Source organism: Pipra filicauda, unplaced genomic scaffold (assembly GCF_003945595.2).
Source record: "Pipra filicauda isolate LSUMZ 115617 unplaced genomic scaffold, ASM394559v2 scaffold92_size2517590_pilon, whole genome shotgun sequence".
Lineage (NCBI taxonomy): Eukaryota > Metazoa > Chordata > Aves > Passeriformes > Pipridae > Pipra > Pipra filicauda.
The window spans coordinates 1,937,641-1,953,298 of record NW_024105120.1 but is presented as its reverse complement, the minus strand read 5'-3'; the positions used below and the strand labels follow the sequence as shown (position 1 = coordinate 1,953,298).

The 15,658-nt window shown below is 39.2% G+C and overlaps 1 protein-coding gene across 7 annotated transcripts in view; it reads right to left on the bottom strand.

The window, feature by feature from the left end:
* Nucleotides 1–15,658, bottom strand: part of INPP4B (inositol polyphosphate-4-phosphatase type II B) — a 371,943-nt gene that overhangs the window by 157,458 nt on the left and 198,827 nt on the right. For all 7 annotated transcript variants that reach the window (XM_039391277.1, XM_027729659.2, XM_039391278.1 and 4 more), the window contains 2 exons: nt 15,521–15,639; nt 13,511–13,627 (listed from right to left, as the gene is read on the bottom strand). In XM_039391277.1, the coding sequence (XP_039247211.1) occupies nt 13,511–13,627; nt 15,521–15,639 (236 nt within the window). The remainder of the gene's footprint in view (nt 1–13,510; nt 13,628–15,520; nt 15,640–15,658) is intronic.

Genomic DNA, 15,658 nt, shown 5'->3' with positions numbered 1-15,658 from the left:
GTCAAATTTTCATGCTCTGGTCATTTAATGGGGAAAAAGGTAGAGGAAAACATCTACATACTCCCATACCACATGCATTTACTTTTATCATTTCTCAACTAGAAGTCATAATAAACGTTAGAACCATCTGAAAATACCTGTTTACTTCTCTTTATAAAATAAAGCTTTGGTTTTTACCTCTAATAAAACTTGGCAATTTGTTTCAAACGTAAAAGTTTTCCCCAGCCCCTAGACCATATTAAACAAGCAACCATCACTATATAAAGTGCCTGTTGCATCTGATTTCAATCTCAGTTATGGAAAGTGCCAAGCAGTCAGGATACAAAACGCCTTGTCCGAAACAGCCAGGGCCTACAGTGCTGAATTCCCAGAGTCAGAACCAACCACTTTCATTTTAATAGCATGTGAGGCATGATGCTGTGCAGGTTAACTCACAGCATCTCAACAAACTGCCACAGATGACAGCTACTCGCTAAAGAAGCAAATAATGTATTGTCCCTTCCATTTGTAATAATTTGAAGGCGCCAATAATTAAACCTAATCAAAAGAAATGTCTTAGCTGTAGGGTCTCATAAGATTCACTACAATTGTATTACAGATTCAAATACAGTAAATACAAATTTCTTGATGATTTCTCTTAAAGAAGAGATTGACAATCCAGAACGTCTTGTGCTACTTGAGCTAAGTGTCCAGACCATAAGAGGGATGAACTACTTTGTCTAAAAACCTGCATTTCCAGTTTTTCCTGTGGTAAAGGACTCATATTCAATAGCATTTCAATGGATACACTCACTTTGTCTTAACTAAAAATGAAAACAAAATTCAGGTAACTCTAGAAATAGCTTCATCTAAGAGTTTCAGAAACTGAGCATGGTCCATCTTGAGCATACAAAACAGGCTGTACACCTAACAGCAAACCAAACTGCAAATCTGGAATAAAACTGAACTGGCAGGAGAAGGGGAGGAAACAAAGCAAAACTAAAGGCAAATAATACTTTGCCTTTTCAAACAGCATATCACCCTTTATTTCTTATCACTGCCTCTCCAGCTCCTTCAACAGATGGCTGATGGGTTATGTGAAACAGTATTTTAGATGCTGAAAATGCCAGTATCCTATTCCTGTGGACTTTAATGCAAATGGAGTCAACAGGCTTTTTGTCTTCTTTGTACTGAATGTACTGCTGATTATGATGTTTCCTATGTCTAAAAACAAACATGAAAACTTTAGGCCCTCCGGTCCTTCCTACGTGAGCCTGTTCTCAGGGCCAACGAGCTACTACCTGAGGAACACTAAGAAAGGAGCAAGGGAAAGGAATCCACCTCTGCACTGCTACCAAATACTGTGTACTAGGGCCAATTTTAAATCCAGACAGATTTATCCACCAGGAGAGGATTGCTAAGTGATCATGTCAAGGTTGTCTTAACAGGCAATGAAACTCTGGACACACACACATCTCACACAGTATTGTGTATACACAGAAGAAGTCTCTCAGGAAGCCTCTCAATGAAATGGGGTCTAGGTACATACACTTTAATTTATACTTCAAGGACAGTCTTTCTTCTGTCATACCCAAGCCTGAAAGCCATTTGGGCACAGTTAATTATTCAGAAACTTCCTTGTCACAGGGGTGATGTTATTTCAGAACAGGGTAGCAATAATTGGGCAGTAACTGTCCAGAGCTTCCACATTCAGAGATAATTCCTTGAGCAAGAGCCTTGCAATTACTTCTTTTTGAAAAGCTGCCAAGTTATTCCCCAGGAACAGAGGCAGTGAGAATCTATAGCTGTAACAAATCAAGGACCTCCATGCTCGATTTCACTAAGGCAGCTGTGTGTCAAAATCCAAACCTTTCAAGCATCTCAAAGACATACTAACTGCTGCCTTCCAGAGGAAATAAATCACAATTGTCCCTCATGACACAGATTTTCTGTTAGGAAGCAAACAATCCTGACTGAAGGAATCTCAGTAGAAAAATGATTTCCTCCAAACCCAAATTTACTAATCTGCATTTTAAGACAAAATGTATCTATATACAACTGCTCACGGTGCAGATGCTGTTGCAATGTAAGGAATTAGCTTTTATCTCTCAATGCATACAGAAAAAAAGTACTCTTGACGACTTCTAATACACCCAGTAAAACTGCTGAAAGGTAAAACAGGGAAAATATAATAAAGGAGCTGTGATCTGATGCTGCCTCTGTTACTGCTTCCAGATTTTGGTGGAAGTAGTAAAGACATAAACTTGCAAGATAGTAATCCCTGTACAGTTTTGTGACAATAGTTCCAGATGAGACATGGTAGTACACACTGCTCTTACTCAGAGATCCAGTGATGTTTTTTCTTTTTTTCTAACAATACAGTGACAAATGCCCATAGTCTTACTTTAGAACCAAAAACCTGAGCAGAGTAGACAACCGTATGTAACAGTGAGACACGCAAATTAAGACAGCTTCAGTCTCCACCAGAAATGATTGTCAAGTCAGAGCAATGTAATACACACACACAAAAATTTTTTTCTCATCTCACAAGAATACATACACTGCAAGTGGTGCAAATGTACTATTCCTTTACTATTCCTGATGTGTAGGACAACATGTCTGCTTATCAACGTGTAGACAAAACAGATTTCTCTTCAGCCAGAGCCCTCTGAATTTCACTTGAAGATGGCTCAGGTGTATATGTTTTACATTCAAAAGTGACAGAACAGTCTTTGCTAATTGTTATCTTTGTTTTTTGCTCCAAACTAAGTTACCTTCATAGCTCTATGAAGTATTACAATGGTTATGTTTTAAATGCTGTGCCTTACTGAAATGTGCTGAAGCCTGCAGGGAAAGCTGGGTTAGAAAAACCCAGTAAAACAGAAAGTCATACTGTTCCCTACTCTGAATTGGAGGGGAAAAAAAGAAATTTTATTAAAGTGGTTTGGATAATTGTGACTTGCAGGTTATTCATTTCACATTACTGAGACTCCATATATGGCAAAGAACTTAAGGATAATAAGACTGCAAGAATAAACATCAACAGCTGCATTGTACTATAAAAGTCTTCAACTATTCTTGCTTTAAAAATACCATGACTGTGATAAAAAGAACTGGGCAGGGGGGAGGGGAACCTAACCGAATTCTTAACACTGAAGAATGCTGAAAAAAAAAAACAACCAAAAAGACTAACTAGAAACATAACTAATGTCACTGTGCCAGTGAATCCTTAGTTCTAATCAATGATCTCATCAATAAGTAATAAATTAAAGGTGAGGGAAGTCAATTTACTCCTCAGTGAAAGGGAATGTTCCTCAGACACCACAAAGTGCCATAACACTCCAAGGCAGCTGATACTCTGGTCAATGTTTTCTTCGCTGAAGCCTCCAGTTCACAATTTTTGCTGTTAATAACCTCCATTCACAGTTATAATGTTGAGATTTTGAGAGACCTAAATGCACTAAATTTTGACCACACTACAGACTGTGTTTGTCCTTTGTTCTCCTGGCTTTCCAGCCATCACTACGAAAGCTGCAAACACATCCTCAAAACAAAAAAATGTATGTTAGAAGACAGGGTTTTCATCATCCCTTCGTGATCATGGTGAACAGGACTAAACAAAGAACAGATCAAAACAAAATCCTCATTTCTGGCATGAAGAAAGTCAAGCATGGAGAATTTTAGCCACATGGGAATTTGTTTCTGTAAAATATAGCATAATGATTACATAAAGAGGCTTTGATTACTGTAAAATTCAATGATACATGCATTTCTAACAGCATTGGAAACCCTAAATGATTACACAAGCCTTTCATGTTTATTCATCAAATATTTAAAATACAGTATAATACAAAACATTAAACTAGTTCACTCAGAGCAATTTGCTATGCTCTTCTAGCAAAAACTTGCTCAAGATAGTCTCATGTTACATTCAAAGCATGTTTCTTATGTAATTTTTAAATAGAATTATTTGCTCAGCTTTAGTTTTTAAGTACAAAAATTCAAATGTAAACATTGACTGGTACAAACATATCCATAACTGTACGAGACACTTTTGTGAGATGCATGGTAGAGGGGGAAAAAATTCTGTTCTAATAGGTTGAATTTGCTCTGTTTTCAACTTCACAGAACACAAACCCCAAAACTTCAAAAGAAAAATCTGTTTCCAACCTGTTTTTAAATGCCTGCTTTCATAACACAAAAGCAAAAGCAGACTTGCCACTGCTCCATATATTTTTCTTTTCAACTTTTCAATCCTTATTGCACCTAAATATATTCAATATTATGCAGAAATAACTTTGCCACTGAAGGACTAGATTTTAAATATACTGTACTTTCTATTTTACATCAATATCTACAATGGGAAGAGTTAGCTAGCAGAGTAAGCCTTCATGCAGGAATTAGAAGGGCTCATTGAAACAACTTTAAACCAGATTTGAAGAGGGAAAGGGGTAAAACCAGGTTCACTGGAGATAAACCTGAGGGTTGCAGGCAAAAGCCTGAGGGGCTCTGTGTTAGCCTGAGGTTTTGTCATTCTAGTGGAGATAGGGGATGGAGATCCATGTGACAGCAAAGATTCAAGGGTTATTGAGGTATTAGAATCCATGGACATCTGAGAACAGTCAGATAGGAATTCAGGCTTCTCCCCCCAGAAGGGTTTTGGGAACAACAGCCAAGCTGAAGTGCATCTACACCAGTGCATGCAGCATCTGCAACAGGAGAGGGTGGAAGCCTTTGAGCAGTGTGAAAACCACAACACAGTTGCCATCGTGGAAACATGGTGGGGTGATTTGCACAGCTGCAATGGTGTAATGGATGGCTATAAACCTTTCAGAAGGGATTGGCAAGGAAGGAGAGGTGGTGAGGTAGCCCTGTGTCTTAGGGAGGGTTTTGATTGTCCAGAGCTTAATGATGTTGACGATAGGGTTGAGTGTTTACAGGTAAGGATCAAAGACAAGTCCAACAAGACAGACAGACCACCCAATCAGGATGAAGAGGTGGAGAAAATATTCCGTAAGGAGTTGGGAGAAGTCTCACTATCACTAGTCCTTGCTCTCTTCAACTTACCAGATATCTGCTGGAAATACAACTCAGCAGAGAGGAAACAGTCCAGGAGGTTCCTGGAGTGTGTGGAAGAGGCATTCCTGACACAGCTGGTGAGTGAGCCAGCTAGGGAGGGCACCTAGACCTGTTGCTTATGAACAGAGAAGGACTGGCACGTGATGCAATGGTTGGAGGCCACCTTGGGCACAGTGATCACAAAGTGATGAGAGTTTCCAAGGGGCGTCAGTAGAACTGCCACGTTGGACTTCCAGAGGGCAAACTTTGGCCTGTTTAGGAACCTGGTCAACAGAGTCCCTCAGGAGTCAGCCCTGAGGGGCAAAGGAGTGCAGCAAAGCTGGACACTCTTCAAGAAGGAAATTGTAAAGATACAGGAGCAGGCCATCCCCATGTGCCAAAAGATGAATTGGAGGGGAAAAAGATTGGCCTGGCTGAACAGAGAGCTTTGGCTGGAACTCTGTAAGAAAAAGATTTTGTGACCTTTGCAGGAAAGGGAAGGCAACTCAGGAGGACTACAAGGATGCCATTAGGTTATGCAGGGAGAAAATTAGAAAGCCCAGTTGTAACTTCATCTGACTTCTGTCATAGAAGACAATAAAAAATGTTTCTATAAATACATTAGGATTAATGTATAAAAACAAAAGGAGTGCTAAGGAGAATCTCCACCTTTATTGGATGCAGGAGCACACAGAATGACAAAGGATGAGGAAAAGACTGAGGTACATAATGCCTTTTTGCCTCAGGGTTTATTAGCAAGACCAGTTGTTTGGGTACCCAGACTCCTAAGCTGGAAGAACTGATCATTCACCTGACCATAAATATGAAATTGCCAACGAGAACAAACAAAGCTTATTCTTTAAACCACTCAAACATTTCCATGCTGCTGCATTTAGTTTAAGGAAATCCATGCCTGCAGCGCCTGGCCTGCTCATGAAGGCTGCAGTACTCAGCCTACTGGCAGCACCAGCCATCCCTCCTGAGGAGCAGCTCCTTCAGTGCCTTGTGCAGGGGATGCCAGGGTCAAAGGCACTGGAGGGGGAAAGCAGATCAATCCTCTGAAAGGACAGAAGCATATCCTTCAACTTGAGGTCACGTTTTGACAGCCAGGTTTGCTCCACACTGACTAAAGAAACACTATGCCATATTCTTTCTCTATTCACTGCAGCACACACATTTCAGAGGAAAACATCCCAGCCTTCTAGAGTAGGCACATGCCCCTCAAACACTAAAAGTCATCATTAGATGATAGGGCAGTGCAATAGCCACCTTGGATTTGTTAGACTGTACTGATGTGCTCTGTGTTGGTCTAGTGAGGGATAGAGCGGTGAAATCCACAGCTGGTTAAAATAAAATCTTCAGGAAAATGTTATCATTTACTGTTTCCCTCTTTCTAAGCAATTTTCAAGGCAGCCCCTTAAACTTTTACAGAATAGACCATCGGTCTCAGCACTAAGTAGTTTTACAAATCTTTTCCAAAATGTCACCTCTTAGAGCAAACCTTTTTGCCTGATGTGAGGCAGCAGTAGCATTTGGTTGTCGGAGTAGTTAAAAAAGGAAAAGAAAATGGAAAATTAATGAACAGTAGGTTAGATTTTTCCCTGAAGATACAGCAATAGGGAGGAGTTTGCCTCTCCTCTCCTTGAGGAGAAAAATATTAATAAAAGGGTAGGAGAAAAAGTAGGATGCTTTCAAAGGGAGAAGGATTTTTGCAAAGCCAAATCCTCCCATTGAATTTTCAAGGGCAAGGCGCGAAAAGCAGTAAGGCTACAAATGGACTTTAAGTCTATACCTGTAACTTTCTCAGTCTTGACACTTATCCTCAATTCTCTTACAGATACACTAAGATATATGAAACCTTTTTGTACCCTCAGTCACTTCAAAGAAAGGTTTTATTTCAATATAAGCCAAAGGAAAGTCAGCAGTTTGAATTTCCCTTAAAGTATCCAGGACTTTTAAAAATTAGTGAGAAAGACTGACAGTATTGCTTTAGGTAAATTCCACATGAATGTGTCTGGAAGAATGAAAAACATTCCATTCTCCCTCAAGATCTCTAATAACGGTGCTTAGTAAGAATATCTAGTTCGTTGCAAAAAGAAAACTAAATCTATCATCAGGTATATATTTGTGAAAAAAATAGATGATTTTTAAGAGAATCACAAGTATCTAAAGCTTTATTGCAAGTATGTCTGTGGGTAGGACTGCAGTACTGTACAGTACTGCTCTATTAAGAAGAATGTGGTAATAAGAGTTTCTAATTTAAGGCAATATTTCTCTGCAAATCCTGCAGAGATGGTAGTGAACAGAACTTCGAAAAGGAGGACTTAAGTGGCTTTTTCTTCAAACAAAGTAGAGAACTTTCAACATCACTTTAATTTTTGAAGAAAAACAGCTTCAGTAGTTTTAATGTTCACAAGAGCAAGGAGACTAAGTGCACTCTTGTACAGGCAGAGTGCAGGAAGGTGATGTGCAAGATTTCATATTTATCTCTGCTAATGCATTTCACACCCTGCTTTGGAGTGCTCCTAATATTCCAAATACTCAAGCCTTGTGTCTCTTCAGCAGAGATGGCAAACCACACTAAACTGCGTGGTGGTGTTGTGACAGATCGATGCCCACGAGGGAACGCAGAACGCTGTCACTTCAGATTTGGCTTCACTACTGATCTCAAAATGCCTCTTGTCATGATGAACAGGTTTCATTTTCCACTCACCCTGGTGGGATTCAATTTTAACAGGGATACTTGCAATATCAAAAGACACACAAGGCAAAACCTTTTGCAAATTTTCATTCCTAGTGAGCAAGCTTAATAGAAGATTCAAATCTCAACAGCTGAAAGACATGTAATTTAAATAATCTAAAATTGTCACTTCATAACATATGTTTCCATATCCAAAACAGAACTTCTGTCCCCACTACTCCTAAAATTATGGAACTAATCTAACATTATTCTCAATGATTAAATTTGGGAAGTAAGAAATGCAAGACCAGCCCATTGAATGTGTAATATTTCAACTGTCTCGTATACATTCAGTTTCTCTTTGCCCTCGGGAGATAACAGAGTAGTTTTTTGTATCTTCAGTATCACATGTGAACTCCAGTAATTATATCCAACCAAAGGAGATTATTTTTGAAGGGGTGATGCACAGACCAGACACAGAAAGTTGTCACCAGGTACAGAAAGTTGCTCCTATCCTCTGCTTCCAGAACTTATCAAGTGTGGATCTAAAGGAGGAAGCACAACTCACTGCATGTCATACCAAAACATTAAAACAGCATTTACCTCAAGGTCTTGTTGCATTAAAACAAACACAATCCCACTATACAAGATGCAAACATTTTCATACCTGCTTTACAGACAGAAAAGCCAGTGTAGCAAGAATTTAAGCTGTAGGTCTAACTGCATTAAACAAACACAAATCAGATGTAGATGCAGCAACAAAAGAACCAATCTTGGGAAACAAGCAAACAAAAGCCTCACCACAGTTACATGGTCAGTACTTGTTTAAAAACATACCCACAGTGCTCTACTCAATGAATTTCAGAACGCTTACTGCAGGACATGCATATATATACTCTAAATACACAACAAAGACTGCTGCCTCACAAATTAGTCACTAGGATTTCCCTCCGCTTAATGTAACCCAAATTCATCAGTTCTTTATTTGCTGTGGATCTGTTATGTGGCAGTGATACCTGACATGTGCTAAGCACTATTTTCACAGCTTTAAAACTTGCTAGACCAAACTGGGAAAACCTGCATGCCTACAAGAAAGATAAGAACAGTACTCTTGTGCAAAAGTAGTGCAGAGGTAATATTTGTACAGCTTACAAGCCTGTAATTCTGATCTTATTGGACAATGACTTAAAGAACAGGCACAGCCCCAGCATTACGACAAAACCCAACTATCTAAAATCTTAAAAACTGTGTAGCTCAAGCCGGCTAAACATAAATTTGCTCATGGCAACATAGGAAGAAAATCTTTGTGATGTAGGAACAGATGTCACTGTACATTTTTCATAATATGGCATTACCCGCTGTTTTGTATGCATGGCTTCACTGGATATATTTAAATTATATTTCATAAACACTCTAACTTCTTTGTTCTAACTATATCAAAGTAAAGTAGGAATAGCCTAGTCTTTATTAGAAGTTTTTATTTACATGAAAACTTACAGTAGCCAATCACTTAGAATCACAGAATATGCTTAGTTGGAAGGGACCCATCAGGATCATCAAGTCCAACTCCTGGTCCTGCACAAGACAGCTCCAAAAATCACACCATGTGCCTGAGAGCATTGTCCAAACACTTCCTGAACTCTGTTAGGCTTGGAACTGTGACCACTGCCCTGGGGACCCTGTTCCAGTGCCCAACCACCCTCTGGGGGAAGAACCTTTTTCTAATATCCAACCTAAACCTCTCCTGACACAACTTCAGCCCATTCCCTCAGGTTCTTCACTGGTCACCACAAAGAAGAGATCAGTGCCTGCCCCTCCTCTTCCCCCACAAGGAAGTTGTAACTGCAGTGAGGTCTCCCCTCAGTCTCCTCCAGGCTGAACAGACCCAGTGATCTCAGCCGCTCCTCACACGGCTTCCCCTCAAGGCCCTTCACCATCCTTCTGGCCCTCCTTTGGACACTGTCTATGAGCTTAATATCTTTCTTATATTGTGGTGCCCAAAAGTACCACAATATTCAAGGTGAGGCTGTCCCAGTGCAGAGCAGAGCAGGACAATCCCCTCCCTCGACTGGCTGGTGATGCTTTGCCTGATGCCCCCAGGACAGGGTTGGCCCTCCTGGCTGCCAGGGCACTGCTGACTCATATTCAACTGGCCATTGAGCAGGACCCCCAGGTCCCTTTCCCAGCACTGATTTCCAGCGTCTAATTCCAGTCTGTCCATACATCCAGGGCTGCCCCATCTCAGGTGCAGAATTCAGCACTTTCCCCTGTTGAGCTCCATATGGTTGGTGATTGAGGTCTCTCTGCAGGGCCTCCCTCCTTTGAGGGAGTCAACAGCTCCTCCCACTTTTGTCTCATCTGCAAACTTGCTTAGTGTCCCTTCCAGTCCTGCATCCAAGTCATTTATGAAGATGTTGAAAAGCACAGGGTCCAAAATAGAGCCCTGTGGAACCCTACAAGCGACAGGTCACCAGTCAGATGTTACCCCATTCACTATTACCGACTGTGCTCGACCCACGAGCAATTGCTCACCCACTACATGACGTGTTTATCCAACCATGTGTTGTCCAGAAGGATACTTTGAGAGCCAGTATTGAAAGCTTTACTGAATCCAAAATCATTATATCAACTGGCTTCCCTTGATCAACTAGGTAGACTAGTCAAAACAAACAAGCAAAAAAAAAAAAAAATCTGTTTCATAATATTGAAAACCTCAGTTACAGAAAGCCTGACACAGCCAAGACATAATTATGATGAACATCAGACAGAGATGCATAAAAAGTGAAAAGTGCAGTCAGAACATTCAGTGTGTCAAGCACGGTGCATGTGATCCCAGCTGCACAGTACTTCAATATAATTAAACCACACTTCTTACATAATGTAAGTTAAATGACAGGCAAGAGTGAAGTTAACTATCTACTTTCTGGTTCAGGTATACCAGCACTGCAAGGCTATTAAAATCTTTTTTTAAAGAGCACAATAAATAACATGTCAGCATCCCCCTTCACTTCAGCATTTATGACCTGTGTGCACAAATCAAGTAATATTTAATTATTTTCGTATTATAACAAAAATCCAGCAGGTTTTAAAATGAGACCTAATTCTCTTGTATAGACGGAGCCTGGTTTAGGCAACAAACAAGAAAATGCTTTACCCTGTGATGTACCCACTGCCCTTTCCCTGCCTTATCTACAATCTTCTATTTGTGGCAGTAAAATCCTGCTGAGTTTAATTAATGCACAGAATTCACTTCCTATAGTTTCATTTTATTACAAGAGAAATAAGACAAGTTAAAGTATTTATTTGTGACAAGGGATATTAGCTGCTTTGAGCTTATTAATGGAAGCAACCAGTAGTATAGCCCTGATGTTGAGGGAATTATTACTGCAGCTTTTTGCCCAATTTCTGCAAAATGTTTTTGCAGTCAGATACAAGGGTTATTTCTGCCCTAAATGCTCAATTATATGAGCTGGTGACTGATCTGGAAGCATAGCCCAGAAGACCAGGGCATACCTAATAACCTTGGATTCCCCTCCACCCCCAAGTAGTTTATCTGTCTGCCTGGAGGAACGGTAGGGCTACATTTTGCAGCCATCAGTTGTGGTAGCAGCTTTTAAGGAACAAGAAAGTCAGCTTTACTGTAGCCTGGATAATCAGAAGAGTGAAGCCACAGCACTTGGAGCAGTGTTAATGTCAAAGGGACACAACCCATCTCTTGGGTCGTGAAGTAAGCATTGATGTCTGTCCAGTTGCAGTTATGTTGGCAAGGGTATCAAGCTATAGTTCATTCAACCTGACTTTTATGAATATATATATATATATATATATAAACATCCAGGCTCAAAAAAAGTCACCCAAACTAACAGATAGTGCAATAGCTTCCAATTATAGGTAAGAAAGTCAAGCTATTAGTTTTATTGTTGCTGACATTCTAGGATGTAAGTAGAAGTCCAAATATTGCCACAAATGAAGTTGCAACCAGGATGGCCTGGGGTCATTCACACATGCTGCAGTCCACCTTGATTTAAATCTTAGAGCTTACCTAATTTTTTTTCGTACCTACATGCAGCTTTAAAATGCCTGAATAGTAAAACACTCAATGAACATAAACCAGAGATGGGATTAATATTTGCCCTACAAAAAGGTAGTTATAAACTGTAGATCTAAAATGTTTCACATAGGAATGATATAAATGCTATGACATAAGGGAAAGGTATTCTCTCACGTGACTTACGAGCTATGTTAATGGGATTCTCTGGGAGACACTCTAGTCCTGTACTACAATCGTAAGGAACAGTTATAAAAAGTTCTTACAGGCTTGCAAAAAGCTTATCAAACTATATTCCTTCTCTAGGCTAGATCTTCTCCTCTGTAACAAGTTTGCAACTAGAAAAGTAGTAGTACAGGGACAGCTCTATGAAGTCCACTTTTTTCCCTTACAGATATGGTATTACTTTCCATCATCTGTCAGCCACAATGAAACTGGAAGGGAATGGAGAAAATCAAACTCCATTCACTCAATTCTTGTTAGCTGTTCAGAGTTGACAACTCTATTTAATAAACAGCAGACTCCATTTTAAGCCCCTGTAGCCTAATCCTTAACCAAAAACTAAAACAAATTCCTTGTGCAAATGCGCGGTAATGCCCTTTCCCCGTTATTCTTACACAGAAAAAGCACAGTGAGAAGACAGAACCAACCTGTTTGCTCAAAAAGCTTGAAAATTTAAACAAACATATCCACTATTTTCTATCAAAAAAAAAATTTAAGAGTTCTCTAAACGTAGAACTTCACTTTTGTCCACAGTTCAAAGACAGTCTCAAGTTGAAAATTATGCCTCTGATTTCCTTCTTATAGATAATGAACACATATACAGTCATGACATAAGCTTGAACAATCTTTAATCATACTGGGTGCCAATTACAGATACATAAAGAGCAATTCAGCTAATTAAGTACAGGTGTCAAGGGCCATTCTTGATGCCCAAGGGAAAACTATCAGCTGGACTCCAGATGCCACAGAAGAAAAACAGTTCTCCTGTAGGTCCTATGATGACATTTAGATCTGTAAGGCTGTCTTAGATCACCTGGAGCACATAAAGTGGCTTTCAAGGTCTGTATTTGGCAGTTAAATCATTCAGATAGTGCCACTGACCTCCATATATCATCTCAAGCACGTAACTTTCCAAGAATAAAGAGCTGACTCTGTATCCAAAAATGTACAACACCAGCACCCCAAAGGATTCACCTTTAGCAGTGACACGGTACAGCTTGGACTGTTACAAATCAATAATAGCAGCAGCCACAGAAAAGCCACTCACCACACAAGGGATTAAAATAAAATATGATTATCTCTCTCAAACATCAGGTTACAGGCTCTACTGTCATTCTGGTTTGGGCATATAAGTAAAATACTATCAGAAACGTATTTCTGAAAAATTATTTACAGTGGTGTTATCTCAGTCTATTCCATATGTTCTCTGCCCTCAACAAGCACACAAGAGCAATTTTTGTTTGCCAAGAATACCTGTGTTGATTCACGTAACCAACTAAAAAGCCAATAGCAAAGTGTTCATCTTAAGTGCATGGCTCTCTTTCTCTATTCTCTAATACAGCAACAAAAGATAAAGTAGATTTTCGGCACAAAAGAACAACAAAACCAATTTCTATATCAACCAATTTCTATATCAACCTATTTCCCCAATTTGCAAACTTGCCAAAAAGAGCCAAGGAACAACATGGCAAGAAAAATCTTCCTTGGTAAGACTCGGAGAAGAAATGAGGCAAAGCACTTACCGTGTCTTGAGATTTATCTTTGACATCATAGACTGTCAGTTTTATTTTAGTCTCCTCATAGATGGGGTATTCCGGTGGGAATGTCACACCAGTCAAAAACAGCGGATCTCTTGTACCCTGTGTAACATGAGTAAACATTCAGTAAGGTAACAGCTGTGCAATGTGTAGTATGTCAGTATGGAGGTACAGAAACCCAAAAGATGTCAGCTGTCTACAGCAGAAAGATGGGAACAGATAAGTATTGCTACCCAATCAATAAGGAAACCAGACGAGTTTAAAACTTTGACAGGAAATTTTAAAGACAAACAAACAAATGAACAAAACCCAAACAAAACCACAACAACCTTCTGGAAAGTTTTTTAACTGTAAAAGATATTAAGTGCTGCTGAAACAGAGCCTAGCAACATGTCTTTAAACAGCTCAGCAGCAGATATCAGTATCTGGAATACAACCTGTAACAACCAAACCCTTTCTTACTCCCACGACACTTTCTGAAAGCACCGCAATTTCATCTTAATTTCAATGAACTAAAGACATAACTTGCACGCACATACAAACTAGAGTGATCTTCATTAAGTCAAATAATAGGTGCATATAAATGCTACAGAGACTCTCTGTATTACATTAAGGATATTGATTAGTGGAGCGGGGATTAAAATACCCCTCTTTAGGCAGAAGTGCAGTAAATTAACATCCCTGTGCTTTTTAACATTATGATTTATATCTAAAAGCTGTACACAGAAGTAACTATATCATAGCTTCAGATATACAATTACATGAATCATACAAAATGTTGTTTATAATTTTTTAATGTTTAATTATACTTAATTTCCAAAGAGTACCAGAGGCTTACGTATCCTTAAATTTTCTATTAAGTAAAAAAAAGGCCTGTGCATGATAAAGATAATTTATCTTAAAGAAAATAACTTTCTGTGCCCCTGCCTTCCTCTCCTCCAAAATTTAACTACAAAGATGAGAGCCTTGACAAAACAAATTCAGAAATGCTTTGAGATCTAGGACATTGTGTTAGATAATGAATCAACTTCTATAAAATAAAAAAAAAAATATCTATTCCATCTTCTGCACGACATCATTCCAGACAGTCTGCAATGAAGCATCCTGATCAGATACATGATATTTGAATTAAGCAGTTTCAGGATGGTTGAGGGCTGAAAGCATAATAATTTAATTAGTAGTTGGTTAAAAGTAAATCACACAAAGAGCTCATGAAACATTCTCATTGTATTTAACAGTTAAAACAAGCCTTTGGCGAAATCGCATGTGTGTGTTTACCACAAGCCTTCCCTGTTCTTAATGAGTCTCTCTGATAAGTTAAGCAAGTTACACCTACATTGCCTGCTCATACTTAATTTTCCCTGAACCATTTTTTGCTGTTTCTGACACTGATGCTTACAGGGCAATGCGAGGACTAGCAGAGCAGCCTCAGACAGCCTGTTGTTGTAATACATGATGCAAGTTGCTAATTATTTTATATAAAGTCACAGACATTATGTACACACATTCTTTTCCCAAGTTATAGAAGGAGGGTAGTATTTTTCAAATTGCAAAAGCATCAACTCTCTAATGGAAAAAAACAGAACAAGAAACAAACTGGAGAACAGATCACACAACACACCTATGTCCTCCTGCAATTTAAAAATACTTCACAAACTCCTTGCTACTCTTAATTCAGTTTTACTTTGCACTGCATTGTCCCTTCATGAGAGCAACTATTCCCTGTTTCATTCTAAACCTATGTCTGGAGAACTGGAATATTCTCCATGCCTCTACTTGGAACAACAGAGCTTTCATGAAAAGCCAAGTTAATTTCTGTTTATCCTGGTTAAATGCCAAGAACTACGGAACACTTAGGTATGCTTTACTAACAGCCTGAGTGTGCTTGCCCTACCTAAGACTATGCACTAACTTGTTTTATTTCTCATTCACTTTCTAAAGAAGAAATGAGCAATTCATTAATCAACACGTTAATTGAATAAGAAAGAGTCTCACCTCCACGATTTCAGTGCTTGAATACCTCGTCAAAATGTGCTCTGCTGGATGCACCACTGAGACTTGTATAAACGTATTCAGCTTCCGATCACGGGTAGCAGCCACTAGATCCTTGCATGCTGGAGACAGTACAAAATA